Source organism: Denticeps clupeoides, chromosome 5 (assembly GCF_900700375.1).
Source record: "Denticeps clupeoides chromosome 5, fDenClu1.1, whole genome shotgun sequence".
Taxonomy (NCBI): Eukaryota; Metazoa; Chordata; class Actinopteri; order Clupeiformes; family Denticipitidae; genus Denticeps; species Denticeps clupeoides.
Genome location: NC_041711.1, coordinates 23,909,802 through 23,927,130, shown reverse-complemented (window position 1 = coordinate 23,927,130; position 17,329 = coordinate 23,909,802). Strand labels below are relative to the sequence as shown.

General features: G+C 38.2%; 1 protein-coding gene across 9 annotated transcripts in view; it reads right to left on the bottom strand.

Annotated features, from left to right (window-relative positions):
* Nucleotides 1–4,999: 4,999 nt before the first annotated feature.
* Nucleotides 5,000–17,329, bottom strand: part of dmd (dystrophin) — an 86,881-nt gene continuing 74,551 nt past the window's right edge. For 8 of the 9 annotated variants that reach the window (XM_028981179.1, XM_028981180.1, XM_028981187.1 and 5 more), the window contains 16 exons: nt 13,040–13,101; nt 12,694–12,768; nt 12,043–12,244; nt 11,844–11,929; nt 10,671–10,828; nt 10,341–10,507; nt 9,869–9,980; nt 9,642–9,778; nt 8,691–8,729; nt 8,150–8,215; nt 7,568–7,633; nt 7,194–7,352; nt 6,842–7,085; nt 6,635–6,749; nt 6,457–6,543; nt 5,000–5,427 (listed from right to left, as the gene is read on the bottom strand). In XM_028981179.1, the coding sequence (XP_028837012.1) occupies nt 5,330–5,427; nt 6,457–6,543; nt 6,635–6,749; nt 6,842–7,085; nt 7,194–7,352; nt 7,568–7,633; nt 8,150–8,215; nt 8,691–8,729; nt 9,642–9,778; nt 9,869–9,980; nt 10,341–10,507; nt 10,671–10,828; nt 11,844–11,929; nt 12,043–12,244; nt 12,694–12,768; nt 13,040–13,101 (1,873 nt within the window). In that variant the 3' untranslated portion in view covers nt 5,000–5,329. Of the gene's footprint in view, nt 5,428–6,288; nt 6,315–6,456; nt 6,544–6,634; nt 6,750–6,841; nt 7,086–7,193; nt 7,353–7,567; nt 7,634–8,149; nt 8,216–8,690; nt 8,730–9,641; nt 9,779–9,868; nt 9,981–10,340; nt 10,508–10,670; nt 10,829–11,843; nt 11,930–12,042; nt 12,245–12,693; nt 12,769–13,039; nt 13,102–17,329 lie in introns of all 9 variants that reach the window. The other variant, XM_028981181.1, reaches the window with a different exon arrangement.

Sequence of the window (17,329 nt, the reverse complement as noted above, 5' to 3'; positions counted from 1 at the left end):
CACATTCTGGTGTGACAAAATTATGCTAAAACCATTGTATATTCTGCATCACAGTTTCTGTTCACTCATTCTCAGGTTTGGTGGACCCCTGTGCTGGGTAATACCATTGTTTTATTGGTTTCCGACCCCAGACTTTTCAAACATAACCAAGCCTTTAAATATCTATTGAGGTTTTTTTTTTTTTATGCAAACATAGTTTCATCATGTTTTAGTTTTGTCGTGCCACTGTGCTGTAGTTTTCCCAGCTAATGTAATGCCTTACATAGGTTTATATTCAACACACACACAAGTGTCTCCGAAGGTATCAGCAAAGTAGTATCACTGTGTGCATTTCTTAAAGGGGGAGCCATGAGGGATTGTTTTAAAATGTCTCACTGAAGCATAGGTTTGTATAAATTTGACTCCTAACAGTTAAGCTTATTCAGTTGTCCCTACCCAGTCAGCAGTCAATTTGTCCTCCGTACAACTGCCTCGTACCACGCCATCTTTCCACCTTCTAGTCTCCCTATACTGAATTCATCTGTATGGCATTCAGACAGATTCTGTTCTTTATGCACTTGTATGTAAATAATGCAATATTTATATTCATTCCTGTCTGCTTCCTTGCTTTTCACCCCTCAAACGGATAAATGTATGTTCAATTGTATCGGGACCATTTCAAGATGTATTGTTTTTTTGTTTTTTTTTTCGCTCATCAGTCTGCTTTTTGGCATTTTTAATTTTGTATTATTGTCTTAAATTTTTAAAGGTTTTACGTTTTCTAGTGTTTTTGTTATTTGAATATGAATACATAAATGTATATATAATTATATATATGATTACAAATTATATATAATTATATAAAGCCAAAAGGCCTTTCTAAGCAAGATACTGTTCAAACCTAATAAAAGTGCTTGAGATTTTACTAGACTTTAAAAGTGTATTTCTCTGAAAACTCAGTTTCATTATTTGCCTGTTTTATTATTATTAACATCCATTGTTATTTTTAATAACTCACACTCAACATGATTTTAGGGAAGAAATACATGTAACTGTATGTCTGACCATACTTTGTACTATTTATTAAGTTTATATTGATTTAATCCATTTTTATGTATGAGTGACATTTTACTTTGCACTGAAGACAGGAAAATATATTTCTATTTATGTTGTATAAGAAAAGGCAGACACCACGCCAATCCTTGTGAAAAAGAAATCCATTATTATACTGAGATTTTTGGGCCCAGTTTTTAGAATATTATAAGAATGTGTACTTAAAATGTGATTAATTTTACACATTAAAAAAACTATTAAAATCTAAGAATATTTTGAAATATTGAATATACATATTACTACTTTAAATATTCTCAAAAGGCCTGATTAAACAATACCTTAATGTTTCACATGAGCCTGTATGTGTGAAACCATCCTATGGCTCAATAACAGTTAAAGTCTACAAATTGTTCGAGTGTCCAAACAACTGGCAAGAAATTCAATTTGCATTTAAACAGCAGTTAGCTTTAAATTGTCTTCCTGTCTACATCTGTCGCCCCCCCGCTAGAGTGACAGGTTATCAAATTAAATAAAGGACAATGTCAATAACTATGTGTTTACTCTGTGCTTTTATACCCCTCCCTGTCATCTGTGTCTACATGGTCAGTCTGATTCAACGGAGGAAGTAATTTAGGCCACGAATCCTCCTTTGAACTGCACATAGAAGCTGATTTCAAGGTGACAGGGTTCCAAATCTAGTTATAAAACATTAACAACAGTACCTGAACACATCAAGAGAACTTATGAATACCATCTTGGGCAAGTTCCCACTATTATGTCTGCTGATCAACATGATTTAACAAACCCAAAAGAGCCATGAAAAAAATGTGCATAGGTAAAACATGAACTCAACATACCTACTCTATCTGATCTTATGTTGGGAGTCTGTATTTTAAATCCCTGTATTCAAATCTCAAGCTTCCAAGGTACTTCTGAGGTCCCCTTGAACAAGGTAACGTCCCCACACACTGCTCCCTGAGTGCCTTCCATCACAGGGTGATGAGTTAAATGCAGCTGTGTCCATTTTCTGATTCTCTTAAACAGCCTATTCACTTCCCTCTCCTTCTCTCCTTCTACACTATGTAACTAATAAAATATTTTATGTCACTATCACTCCAGTTGCAGGCTAGTTAACAGTCCCAAATTGTCGGCAACAGTTTCCACGACCACACTGAATAAATACTTCAAAGAAATTCACAGAAACATATTTTAAAATTGGTGTCTGAGATCATTTGGTCAAATTTCTACTAAATCAATTTGACATTATTGATTATTGATTTACTTTTCAAAAATCATTTAAAGGTCAAAAGGATCTCAGAAAGAAATGTATTACATTATTTGCACCGTTTAGTAATAGTTACAGACATAAACCACCCTCGGCGGATGCATGTGTGTGTTTGTCTGATTATGTCTAGAAGGGAATCTGTTGAACAACCAGGACGGGTGATTTACCGTGGTCACCTTAATTGGGAGCAGCCAACGAGAAATATTTCCAACCATATTTGTTTTAAAAATGTAGCTTGGTGTCTGTTGAATCCCAAAGTTTATTTGTGTGAGTGTTTGTACAATGGAAGGTCTCCCACGGGTCCATGATTATTTGGAGATGGTAATTGGAATTGTACAGCTCGTACGTAGATGCTCCTTTGCACTGACCTTCCATCAGATGAGGAGGGGCATTGAGAGGTGAAGTCATTTTGAGGGGATAAATACTGGTAGGGACAATCATTTTTTATGAATTCTGAAAACAGCCTGCCACCACCTCAGTACATGTCTGTGACAAAAAAATGCCACAGACCTGTTAACTGAGCCTGTAAGCAAGATCTTGGAAGAAAAGGGAATCCGTTTCGGAGAAGGTGACAACACTAACAGAAGAAGACAGAAGGTAAAAAAATGTCAAAACCATTTTGTGTTTTTAAGCTTTTTGTCTAATAAATCTGGCATGAAACAGAAATAAAAATAACTTTTACTTAATTTATTAAATATATTATGTGATTATATGCTGATAATGCTGTACAATTAAACATATTTTGCCATTATGACGCAGAATATGTGAATAAGAAAATATGTATGTATGATTCTTTTTACAGTGTATCTGTTTCTGCCCTAGCGTACAGTGATGGTGTGTGTTTGTAGACTAGTGCTGCTGGTGGCAGCGGTTCTGTTGATGGGTGCACAGTTTGCTCACTCTCAGCACTGGTCTCATGGCTGGTACCCTGGTGGAAAAAGGGAAATTGATTTGTCTCCCAATGCTAAGGTGCTTTGCCATTTCTCCCTATCGAGTGGATTTCAGGAAGACGCCCTTCCAGTCATTTTAACACACATCTACTATCTTTTTGCTATGCAGATTTTAGAGCAAATAAAAATGTGTGTGAAAAACTACCCGATACCACAGAAGAGAAACATACTCAAGAACATCTATGTAAGTGCATGGATAGTCAATAAAATCCAAATAATGCAATACACGAGACTGTAAATCATTTCAAAGTGTGATATTTCTTTCTGACAGCTGGATACCCTGGCAAGAGAATTCCACAGGATAAAGTGACATAATTGTGATCTCAGTACGTTCTGAAATGTACTTCATAACACCTAGTAGGATGTGTCTGTATGCTGTATTTAGATACTCTGTGTTCATTTTGTAAAATGAAATAGAGATAATTCCATATGCACATACTTAAATACATCAACATTACTTATAATAAAGGCTTATTTTGCTATTTTGACAAGGATGTGTTTCCCTTCTGTTTTGCTCCAACAAATAATACATTTGCAATGATTATTGCAAAGGTTTGGGTCAAAAAAAAAAGCAAGAAGACTGTTCACATAACTTCATGCTTTATTGAAATACACAGTAAAACATTTTATACTACAGTAGTAAGGCATACATTTGGTAGATTTGATATGTTGTGAAAATGTATTTTTTAAACATTGTTGAACTGTTAGAAATACATATTGGGAGTTAATAAAGAGGACTCAACATGCTCATTTCCATGGTACAAATATTTTAATGATATGAATATACATACCTATGGATGTAATCATTATTTCATACATTAATTTTCTCCACACAAAATAAAATCTTATCAGTAGTATTTTACACACTTTCACTCGTTAAAAAAATAGTAGTGCACAGTGATGCATTAAATCATTTGTAGTTGTAGTGTTGTGGGTAAGAAAACATATTCCACATGACAATGAACTCACCCTTATTAATTTTGCACCAAACATGAAAAGAAACGTCCTAAAAAGAGCACCAGCCATTATTCAACGTCAATGATAATCAGCGATCATTCTTCTCGTTTTCTTTTATCAATCTCAGTTCAAGTTTTTCCATTATTACTAACGTAATTCGTGTTTACTTCTATCATCATCATTAACCCTCACCAGCCACCAAGTCACTGCAGGATTAAATCCAAGTCCCTGCAGGATTAAATCAAAGTCACTGCACTGAATTAAAGAATTCAGTGAAAAAACAAGACCTTCCAGTTTACATTTCTGTCCATTTTATGCCAGAATAAATTCTTGTAAATGGACCTCAGCTCATAATGTGTTACTGTAGAAGGAAGTCCTACAACAGGGTTGTTAACATCATGATCCTTAAGACCAGGTAGATTTCTTCCCCAGAAGTCAGTTAGGAAGGTTCTGTGGCCAATCAATTAATTAACCAATAACCATTTCAACCAATTACCTGGGAGGACCAAAATTACAGCCTGGAATTGAATTTGTGGGACAGATTTGAAGACCCCTGCACATGCAGCAGGTTTTAGAATGTCTAATACTAGCCTTAAATAAAAATAAAAAAATCAAGGTCCAGAACTACTACTTGTAGTAGTGTTCCTGCAGACCATAAGTGACAAATGAATTTCGTAAAGATGATGTGTTCATTTGAAATCCAAAACATGATCTTTTTTTCCCACACTGACACATTCATACGCATACACACGGCCGTAAGGATATGTGGTTTGCCTTTTTTTTTTTAGAATGTATTTGACAAAAGCATTTATTATAAAGCACCTTTACATGTACAATCACTTTTAATCATTTAAAAAGTTTGTAATTAGCTCCTTACAAAGAAACAGCCAAAACACACCAAATTTCACACCTAGGTTGTTTTTTGTACAATTGCATAGACGTTTTAAAACCTGCTTTTGTTTAACAATTTGATTTACTGTAAGAAACTACTGAAATCTACAAGTTTATAACATGATCATTCAGAAAAATATATTGATTTCTTCCTGTAAACATATCCGATCCATATTATTTAGACTACAAAAGCATGCAGGAGTGGGAGGCTGCTCTATTCCTGACCCTGGTCATCAGTCATCACACTGACCAGAGACTCCATTGCACGTCCCAGATCATCTGCCATGTGGAACAAACTCCCCACACCCACACCTGTCAGGAACACATAAAACAGTGAATAAAAGAAATAAACTAAGACTAGTGGGGGTTTAAAAGGAGGGCTGCATACTAACTGGGACACTTTCTAACTTTGTAAGGAAATGTTGCTCTACTGAGCAAGTTCTAAATCATCACTAGTTCTAAATCATTCCTGGCACCCTGACGTCATCAGACTTAATCGAAATGTGTAGAAAGTCTTTATATTTCAGTACCAAATATGTATAAAATGACAAACACAAATCAGTGGATATAGAAAGAAGATACAGAGGGAAAAGCTTTGAAAAGTTAAAGGTCCCCTAACATGAAATGTTTTAGCTCTTCTATAGGTCTTGGTGGTCCCATAATACTGTACCTAAAGTCTCTTTGTGAAATTCAGCCTTCGTGCAGAATTACAGCTACTTTTAGCCAATCCCACAATGAGATTTCCCCAGGAAAAGTTAAAAACAGAGGACACATTTCATTGTGTGCACCATGTGCTGTGCTGTGTATCAAAATGACAATCACTTCACTTAACTTGAAAAATATTTTCCAAAAAAAAAAAATTTTTATTAACCCAATGTTTCTTCAGAGCCCAATGTTACTACCACCCTTAATCACCAAGCAACTGCAATGCTTCACACGTTTGTGAATTTCTCCGGGTGGAAAGAGCATGAAAAAGGGGAGGTAACCTTTCCCCTTATGACGACAAAATTCCAGATCTAACCAGCTGCCACTCTCTGAAAGCTGAAACATATCGCCATTTCTAGCCACTGCAGGACCATACACAGAACAGGGAAACTCGTATTAATGTTAAATAATAATTTTCATGATAGGGGACCTTTAAGAGAAGAACAGAAGAATAAAAGCTCAACTAACCTCTCACTGATAAAATCGTCGATCACCTTAAAAATAAAGAAAGAAGGAAAGAAAGAAAGAAAAGAAAGAGGATGAAAGAAAGAAATCCCAGCAAGAAGGGGATTTTTTGAGCACATACATAATGTACTGAATTAAGTGTGTGAAAGCTTTGCCAGTGCATACACTCACCCTGGCTGTGGGGAAATGAGCTGTTGAGCTGTTCCATCACATCCTCCAGCCCTGTGCCAGTTTCCTGACTCGATAGCTCATCGTCACCTGGCATAGCAGGAGCAAAAACAGTCCATTTTTATAATATTGTGCAGTCAGGTTGCCTATAATTGGACCACAATCATTCATGCCGTCTCACCCATGGTATCAGTAGTCTGGCTGGCAGCCACACGCAGAAGAGGAAAGCTGGAGTCAGACCGTGGTGAGGAGGTGGAGGGTGAGGAGAGGGCAGTGCCATTCACCTTGGAGTCAGTCTGTGGTTAGGAGAGATGGAGAGTAAAAATATTGACCTACCATGACCTACCAGTGATCATCTCTCACAGAGACAAGCCTGAGTTGTTTTAACCTGCTCCAGTAGTTGTCTTAGTCGGTGTAGTTGTGACTCCAGCTGTTTGTTGTGGTCTTCCAGTATTTGCATGCGAGCCTCCAAACGGCCCTTGTGTTGGCGTAGTAACTTGGCCTCAGCAATGAGCTCTGCATCTCGAGGGCTTTGGGGCGACACTGGCAGCATCTCTGGGGGTGATGGTAGGGGCGACAGACCCTTGCGATCGTGGGCCTTCTTAAGGCGATCATACTCCGCCTGCAATTTCCTGCGACCCAGAATTGCAAGTCAGTTTGTTTTGTTTGTTTTTATATATCAACATGTCATACAGTCTGTGAATATGTTTTGCTGTATTTTTCCATTCCTCATTTTGTACCTATTCTCTTGTTCCAGATCATTCAGCACTTTTTCCAGCTCTCCCTTCTCCTCGGTTTCCATGGAGATGAGGATCTGGGCAGGGCTGCGGGGTTGTGAGGGGGAGGAGCCAGTGTTGAGGCTCTGGCAGTAGTGCTGGATCAGCAGATGCTCATCATCCCTGAAACATGCCAGTAACAAATCAGAATTCATCTCTTTCATAATCAACCAATCAGACAGCACTCTACCAGTGAGCTACTAGAAGCATTTTGGTAATATATTTGCATGATATATTTATTCAGTTAAGGTCCATATTTGTCAGTGCATCATGTATTCTATGCACAAATCAGATATCAGTGCTGCCAGTCAATGCAAATGAGTGGGGGTGGGGCTCACATGCTCTCATTGGGTGAGATGCTGTCATTCAGATATGAGCCGTTTCTGTTCTCCATTTCTGCTAACCTGTGAAAGACACACCATTCAGTTGTTCCCACTGTCAAACAACATTCCAAGCTGCTGTGCACATGCATGCATGCACAAAGCAGCAATCAATCTCTCAAATAACCTTAGAACACCATCACTCTGATGTTACTTCAGGAGTTCTATGCTCACAGAGCATAGAGATGCCCTTAAGAGTTGTTCCACCACGAAGTGGCATGTTCTGTTTTATTCAATAAAACCACTTAGTATGCTTTGTTTTTCTGGCTGAACAGAATGTCAAAAGTCATGTTTTGGCAGCATTGTGAAAAGCGTGTTATGACATTGGTCAGTGGTACAGTTTCCAGCTCTAACAAAGCCTCATTATTGTTACCTACTGATATACTTGTTATGTCATGTTAAAAATGCCAAAAGATATTATATTCTTATAACTTGTTTAGGCATGATTATCGCATGTTTATATTTTAGCCATGCTTGAGGGATCAAGCAAAGTGCGGTACGTGAGAGAAAAGGTGTGTGTTTGAATGAAAAAAAGTTCACCTGCTGGCATAATGTTCAATGCGTGAATGTGTGTCATCATGGGAAAGTTGTGGGGAAGATGTAGGCCTGAAAAGAGAGAGAGTGGGGAAAAAAATTTTACTCTTACATGCATAGCAGCAATAATTTTATACAAATGTGTACTTCATAATTCAAATTGGTGTTGAGTAATTTTAGACTTTTTTTTTTGCAATGTTCTATTTTTATTTTGCTTTGATTTTCATACTTTAATTATCCAAAATATTAATTTAAGTATTCTTAACTTCAATGACAAACAATCCTGAGCTATATTATTAGGCACCACTTTTATATCGAAACATGAGCATTAATTGCATTCATTTACTGATTAAATAAATAAATGTTCAGACAAACTTATGCTAGGTTGTTTATAGACTACAGTTTGGTATTACAGCACCATCTTCTGGACAATATAAGAGACTGTAGTCCATGTGGCAGCCCAATAATCCATCTTTCATTATGACTCATAATAGTCACATGTGGCTAATACACTGAAATATATATATATATACTCTCAGATACTCACGCATGTTCTACAGGCCAGAAATTTATCAGTGTAACAGGTCTGTAAAACAAAAAACACATAATATAATGAAACAAAACTATGAGAAGAGAGAAAAGGTTCTCACACAGACAACAGACTACATATGGACAACCATATTACTTTCACCAGTAACTAAACACAAATATTAGGATTTTAGTAGAAAAAATGTTTCAGTTTTAAGATATCCACCCTCTTTATGATGAAACCACAATTCTAAATATTGCCATCCTGTTATTTATCCAAACAATAAACAAATAAACAACTCACGCAAAAGCAAACTACCTAAAAGAATGTCCCAAAACCACTTCTCAATGATATACAGTACAGGCCAAAAGTTTGGACACACCTTCTCATTCAATGCGTTTTCTTTATTTTCATGACCATTTACATTGGCAGATAATCACTGAAGGCATCTGAACTATGAATGAACACATGTGGAGTTATGTACTTAACAAAAAGTGGAGACCTGACCTCCACAGTCACCGGACCTGAATCCAATCGAGATGGTTTGGGGTGAGCTGGAGCGCAAAGTGAAGGCAAAGGGGCCAACATGTGCTAAACACCTCTGGGAACTCCTTCCAGACTGTTCTCTCAATGAGCTTCAAGAGGTCGTCACCTGAAATGGTGACGACCTCTTGAAGCTCATTGAGAGAATGCCAAGAGTGTGCAAAGCAGTAATCAGAGCAAAGGGTGGATATTTTGAAGAAACTAGAATATAAAACATGTTTTCAGTTATTTCACCTTTTTTTGTTAAGTACATAACTCCACATGTGTTCATTCATAGTTTTGATGCCTTCAGTGAAAATCTACCAATGTAAATGGTCATAAATAAAGAAAACATATTGAATGAGAAGGTGCGTCCAAACTTTTGGCGTGTACTGTACTTAAGTCTTCATTGAGACCAAGTGCATGTGTGCGTGTTTCATTACTTACGTCTCCATGTTGTCTCCCTCCAGTATAGTCTGTACAGGTAAGTAGCCCATTCGTGGATGTTTGGCAAAGTATCGTTTTGTCCTGAATTTGTTCTTCAGAACCTTGGCAAAGTCTCTCACATCCTCTCCTGAGGTTGTCTATGGTTCAAACATAAAAGTGAGTCTGAATCAACCATATTTTAATTAAAAAACTATTTCCTACACAAACCCCCACTTTCTCTCACATACCGGAGTGCAGTACTCCACCATAGGATACTGCATCTTGTGACCTTTTGCAACTCTCCCAGAGAAGAAGCAGCTTTGGCAGATGTCATAGTTAAAATGTTTTAAACTCCGGTACCTACAACAACAAAAAAATGTTACAAATCTTTGTGGACCTGCCAGATAAAATTCACACTTCCAGCAACACTACCAGCCATAGACAAAGAATAATGTCATAAGTTACGTACCGGCCTTACTACTAACAGTCTTTTTCTAAACATGAAGTTGTTTAATATTTGTTTGTTTTACATATTATTTTATTATTCAGTCATACCAGTAAAGCTTATTTTAAAAGTAAGAACTAAAAATGCCTCTGATGCTAAAGTACAGTAAGTAAGGTTCTATATGACACCAAGACCACAAAATACAGTCATGACACAAAGCAGCATATTTTCAACAGAAACACAGAATTTTGCATCTGTTATTGCAGGCGCATTACCTGAAGCCAATGATGGGACACTCTTTGCAAATGTTGCACTTGGCCTGGTGTTTGGCAGTTTCTGCAGCAGCCACTCGGTGCAGTACTGGCAGCCACACCATGGACTGTGGCTCCAGTCTCATCCAGTCCAGGAACACGGAAGCTTCCAATTCAGGTTTATTATTAGCCTGCAGACAGGACACAATACTGCTCTAAATATACTTTATAGTTACTGCGTCCTGAGGCCTTTCTCTTTGTAAAAATGTGTGAATTTTGGGATTCACGGCTATAAAGCATGTGGTTATATGTTGTCTGTGGGGGTGTGTTTATTATTAGGATGTGGTGACGCACAAACTGGAAGCAGCTCCTGACGCTGGGCTCAATGTTGCTGCCGCCAAATGCAGCAACTTCTCCTAGCTGCCGTGGGATCTGGATAGATTCATGGAGCAGGAGTCCCAGACGCCTCTGATCGCAAAACCCTGTCGCACTTGCCACCTGACGGAACAGAACTAAGGAGGAGAGAGAAAGTTGGAAAAGTGCGAAAGTCTAAACTTTAGATCACTATTACAATAATTTGAAAGCATGACAGAAGCATGACAGAGATATTAATTGGGACAATGGTGGTGTGATCAATATTATGTTTTTAAGTTAATTTTTAAGTTATTCACATACATTTATAACACATAACACATAGCAAAAACCTCCATTTATCTACTGCCTGCACAGGACAATTCTGATCTCTGAATCTTTAAAGACACATAAATTAGGTTTTTGAGTATGAAACCAATCTTCAATGTAATGCTTGGGGCATGTTCACTAATGTCACATCAAGTATGTCTGCAGAAATAAACCGATAAGAGGAAATAACTTCCGACCTAGCATTTCGTTTTTTCATTATTTCTATTTTTCACAGACGAACCAAAACACAGACAAACCTAATGACATTAGCTTTTAAGTACTTAAGTGCTGCAATAGATATATTTTAAATCCTTTTCCCCATTAACCATTGTTGAGAAGCATTTTTCTCCCTGAAACCCACCCACCCCAGAAACACCACCTGCACGTCCTCCTTTCATCCCACCTTCCCCTTCATTGTCTTTGCTCACAATACAGCACCTCACAGCATCATCAGCACACATCACAAATGTGATCCCTGTTATAATTATCCCGAGACCAAACATGCAGATAGACTATTGGTGCTTTTATTTGATTCAGATTGATGAACTAATTACTCTAGCAATAATGATGGTCCCAATGCATGTCTCTAACGTCAATAAGACATGTCTACATGTCATATAAAGCAAATCAAGAAAAAATCAACCGGCATCATAAATAATTGTGTGTATGCATATTGCCTCCAGAAATTCTTGTTCAAGTGCATTCAATGGTTTACATGGGCACACTGGGATTACTGATAAAAACTTTTGTTCCTCTCACTGCTTGAAACAGACCACTCACATAACTTTGTCAGTGACAATGATCAATAATTCAGTGCTGATCTTCTGAAGCATTCAAAAGACTCACATCTGTATTTGTCCTCCAGATGTGCTTTGCATAGAGAGATGATTCCAGTTTTGAAGGACAAGTTTCTGATCTTTCCACTTCTACCACTAAAAGAGAAAAACACAAACGCACCAGTCAATCACATGTGTGGGTCATGTGCTTGTGTGCATTATTTTGTGCGTGCTTGAGTGTGTGTGTGTGTGTGTACGCGTGTACATACGTGTCATAGACATTGAGCAGCCAGTTCAAGCACATGTCCACGGCAAGTGGAGTGTTGACCAAGTTGCTGTGCTGTTGCTGCAGGCGGCTGTAGATGCTGGTCAGACATGACACCATCTGCACCACGTCCAGCTGTTGGTCATTCTGCCTCAGGCCATGCTGGTCAAAAGCCTCTACTGCTGCAGGCATGCCAAGTAGGTCCACTGTAAACACACATAACTCACTTTGTGAAACACTAGGCAATTAAAAAGAAATGTTATATGACTAAATAAAATTTCGCTGTATATCCACAAAGAACATATTTTTGTCCATCCAAAAAGTTTAAAATAAACTGAAACCCTGTGACCGTATCCTCATGGTCAATTGTGATGGTTATCCTGTGTGGTCAATTGATTGCATAGATGGAATATTCTTTAGTTTCTGTTTCATGTGATAATTTAAGGACAAATATCATTCGTTTGAGCTGCTCTATGTTTGTTCACTGGTTAATTGTAGGGATCTGGTGGGCTATTTGGTGATAATGATTTGTAGTGTTTGCTTGATATCTGAATGTACAGCATTCCCCCAGACAGAAAATGTTCATTGCAGCCAGACAACCTGACATTGTCACCGTTTCCTCAATGATTCCAAGGGAACTTTTAATCTGACTCACAACACAAGGCTTTCTGCAGCCGCCGGAGCTTCATGGCTGTTCTGTAGGCTGAAAATCTCACATTGTTGAGATCCGCTGAAGGACATAAGAAACAGAAACAAAATTTTACGGCCATTTAATAACAATATTCACATAAACACAATTGCAGTTTTATTTAATTAATGAATATAAAATTATTTCATTATGTACCCTGTCATAATATTCTGCTTTTATTAATCAATACAAATGAGTATTTTGGGTGTTCTTCCTGTGTTGGTGAAAATGTAATTAGTTCCAAGGTCAAAATTTTCTTCACAGACACACACACACACACACACACACACACACACACAGACGTCTTGCTCACCAAGAGACTGGTAGAGCTCAGCCATCTTGGGATGATCCCAGCATGTCGTCTGAGTCTGGTGACTGAGAAAAAAGCAGCGATTACAAAATGCATTTCATTATAATAAAAGAATAAATTATAATAGGATGAAATAAATAGGATGAATGTGCTGATATGTTCACTTGCCTACTATTTCCTACTGATACTTTCCTGATGTTTGCTTTATTTGAGAACATTTGAGAATGGTGTGAAGAGCACGGGAACAAATTCTGTCATTTGTTTCTTCAAAAAAATCCTTTAAATCATCAGAGGCGCTCAGTTGCATCCTGAGATCAGTAAAGGACACCCCCTTACACGCTATGCTTCTGGGGGAGTACAAGAGGGAGAGAACGCAAAGCTATTCTGAGTTTGCTTCAGAACTTCACTCTTGCTCATTTGTTCTTAGACAAGCTGGACAATGCCGTCATGATCCAGCTATTTCCCTGTACTCCACATCGAGATTTCATGTAATGCCTCGTCTTGTGTTACCGAGTTCCTGATTGTGTGCACATGTTGTTACGTGTATAAATGTATCCGAACCATGTCCAGTCCCCGTTCGTGTGTTTGCATCTTTTCCCCTGCCTTGTATTCCTGATAAATGCTGAAGCTTTTTCAAAACACACTCGGTAAAGCATACTGTACCCATGACATAGAACAAACTATTAAATTCGCCCAGCACTTTTACATCACCCACAATGCCACACAAAGTAATATGGTAAAACAATAGAATCTATGAGAATATTTTAAAACCTTTGACTAAAATGTAGTTAGAAAAAAAGAGTCATGAGACGCCTTGGCTTATAGGGACTGGTCACATGCAACCTATACAGGAACACAGCTCCACCGGTGGAATCATATAGTGGCTTTTGAGGACAAATGCCTCTCTGAAATATTTTTGATGCTGCCAATATAGCACAGCTGCCCAACCAAAGTCCTGGGAAACATCTAACTGCTTCTCATAGGCATGAAAAGTGGGATATTGGGCTACTCAAGGAGCTCATTCCAAAACAATAATAACTTTTGGTGGTTCAAATTAAAGACGCAAGATAGAAAATTATTTGCAGTAGATTCACAAATATTTTTTAAAATACATCAATGACACGATGCAAAGGTGCACAAAATATCTGAGTGCAGCATCTGAGCACATGACAGAACCACATGATGATGATGATGAGTTGAGCAATAAAAATGGAATTAACTGGAATTCAATTAATTTGAATTGTGAGATGCAAAGTGATACCCACCCAAAATAAAGCAGTAGTACGCAAAAGCAAAATCTCCCCCCAACAGAAAAGTGGCTGAATTAACCGCACATGGAGATGATCCACGTGCTTAGCTGATCCAAGTGCCAAGAGAAGGGCAAGCTTATGAGAAATTATCTTAATGTCAGCGCACAGCAGGGGCTAAAACAAAGGCCTGGTCAGCACCTGTAAAATGACCCAAAGTTCTTAGGCTGGAAAGATAAAGTGATGCCATGAAATCCTTGAACCAAGAAGCTCAGGGGTGGGTTACATCTATCTTTTCCATGTTGCGTGGTTAACAGATTCTGATATGTGCTCTTAATAATGAAACGGAACTGTTTCAAAGTGCACTTAATGTTTAACAATATGGCCCGGCACCACTCACTCACTCACGCTGCCAACTCCCCCCCACCCCATTAGAACAAACCAAAACTTGCGAATGAAAATACCCAAACCCTCATCAGGTCTGCATCTGTGATAATTAATTTGTGTTTTAAATGTAGTGCCAAACTAGCTCTTTAAGAGTCAAAGTCGGAAGATAAGGGTGTTGCAACTGATTCTTTTAACTGCACGACCAGATGAATTAAAACAGGCTGCCAAATGGATGAGTGATTAAGAAAGTTAAAATGTTCCCTTTCCTTCAAATTGCCTGTATTAGAATGGATCAAATTGGTATTTCTCTTAAAGCAACTAATTTTGACAATATGCAGAGTGAACCTCAAATTCTTCACACACAAAAGAACAAGGTTTGTCATCTAATCATGCATAGGTTTTCTCCCCCATGATTATATTGGAACACTCATTCATGAATGAAGCCTCAAATTTAGCTTTTGGTTCCAAAATGAAATACCACAATACAATCTGTGTACGACAAACAGCTGTGCCATCGCAAGGGTGACTGTTACGCTGAAAGACGGCTACTGAGAGAACGTTCCAAATTACAGCTTATTCTAAAGTATGATCAAGTAGGTCTGACCTTACCAGCTCAGTTATCGGTGCTGAAGTGAACATGAGGCACCAGATGGCGGTGCACTATGAGTACAGTGCAAACTAAACTAATGTGACAAATAATGTGGCAAAAATGACAAACATTTCATACTAGTTTCTTGTCAACAGACAGATACTAAACTTAAGAGATCATTTACATTTACGGCATTTATCAGACGCCCTTTTCCAGAGCGACTTACAATTAGTAGTTACAGGGACTGTCCCCCTTGAGCAACTTAGGGTTAAGTGTCTTGCTCAGGGACACAATGGTAGTAAGTGGGATTTGAACTTGGGTCTTCTGGTTCATAGGCGAGTGTGTTACCCGCTAGGCTACTACCACCCTAGATAATGAACTATATAAGGAATTATAGCTCACTTTTAATGATGCACTTTTTCTATGGATGACTAGGACACCCAACTAGATGATATCTGTTGATATCAGCCCGGATTTGGGGTGCCAGACTATGAAAATGGCAGTCTGCAACTACTAATTCTGCCACATCACCACAATTTACCATAATCCTTCAAATCAACACTGACAATGTGTGCATCATGAATAGTTTTACCTCGTTTACAGCAGTCTTCATAAATATGGAATAATGAGTGTACAACATCAGTATTGAAGATTATTATTATTCCAGAACCCTAGATCATGTCTTTGATAATTGCAAATGTTTGTGAAAGTGAAATTATTCATTACTTGTAAAGTGCCAACATTTTATAATTGTGCCTTTTGATTGTGTGCAATGGCCTACATAAAACAGCATTTTTTAAAAATTTGCCAAAGCAATGTTTCCAAACATTTCATACTGAAATTTAGCAGGTCTTTCAGAAAGGAATGAGCCACAAACCAGAGGTTAGCTATATTAAAACAGCAAGTGAACAGTCAGTTCTTACAGTTGATATGTTCGAAACATGAAACATGTTTGGGAGTGTCTGACTAGGACAAGGGCCAAATCACCGAAATGACAGTTCCTGTGGTATGCAGTAATTACTACGCACCAAGAGGGGTCTGAGCTGCTGCACCAGACAGAACACACAATGCATTGCATCTTGCTGCATGGGGTTACATAGTCGTAAACCAGTGCGGGGTGGTGACACCTGGAGGTCACCAAAAGGGGCACCAGAAACATGGTGCAACGCATGAGGATGCTGTGATCAGATGGAAAAGTCAGATGTTACTTTCACACTTCACACCTACTTAAAGATTGTTGCAGCCAGCATACCCTCCTTCATGGTAATGGTGTAGGCTGATGGCAGAGGCCTCTTTTCAGAATTCATTAAGGAACGTGAATTATGAGATGTTGACTCCTGCATATTCTTCAGATCTTAATCTGATATAAAAAAAAAGTCCAATCCATTGAGGAACTTCGAAGATTTAAAGGATTTGCCGCTAACGCCTTGGTGCCAGATACCACAGGACACCTTCAGAGGTCTTGCTGAGTTCGTGCCACAACAGCTTTAGGAGAACAAGGGGAACCAAAACAATATAAGGCCGGTGGATCTCATGATGTGGCTAACTGGTGCAACAGATTATTTGTCTACTGCTTATTTCATTCTTTTATGTCTTTGGTGTTCTTGCTATGTCCGACACATATAAACAGACCTACGTAGATCAACGGCGTGTTAAATGATCACAACGTCTTGAGTTCCTCTGGCTTACTTTGCACCATGTGACCATCAATTTGGTCAAATAGATTTTCAATTACAGTTACTGTGAAATTACTCTTACAGCGAATTTGGACTTTTTTTTATTTCGGCATTTTACAAACCTTATTGTTGCTTAAAACCAGAGGAGAGTTAAAAGGCATGTGGATGTGTAGTAGAGATAAGGAGATACAGTTACGGCTCTGCTACCACGAACAGGCTGTTGCTGCAACAGGTAACATTCATCGCCACTCACTGGCTAACGATACAGCCGATCCGACTAATACTGCCGGCCAAATGCTACAAATGGCACTCTTCACTCTTTCCACTGAGGGAAAATGACGTCAATGGGTTTTTTTTTTTGTTTGTTTGGGTTTTTTTTTTGCAGGATTTGCAT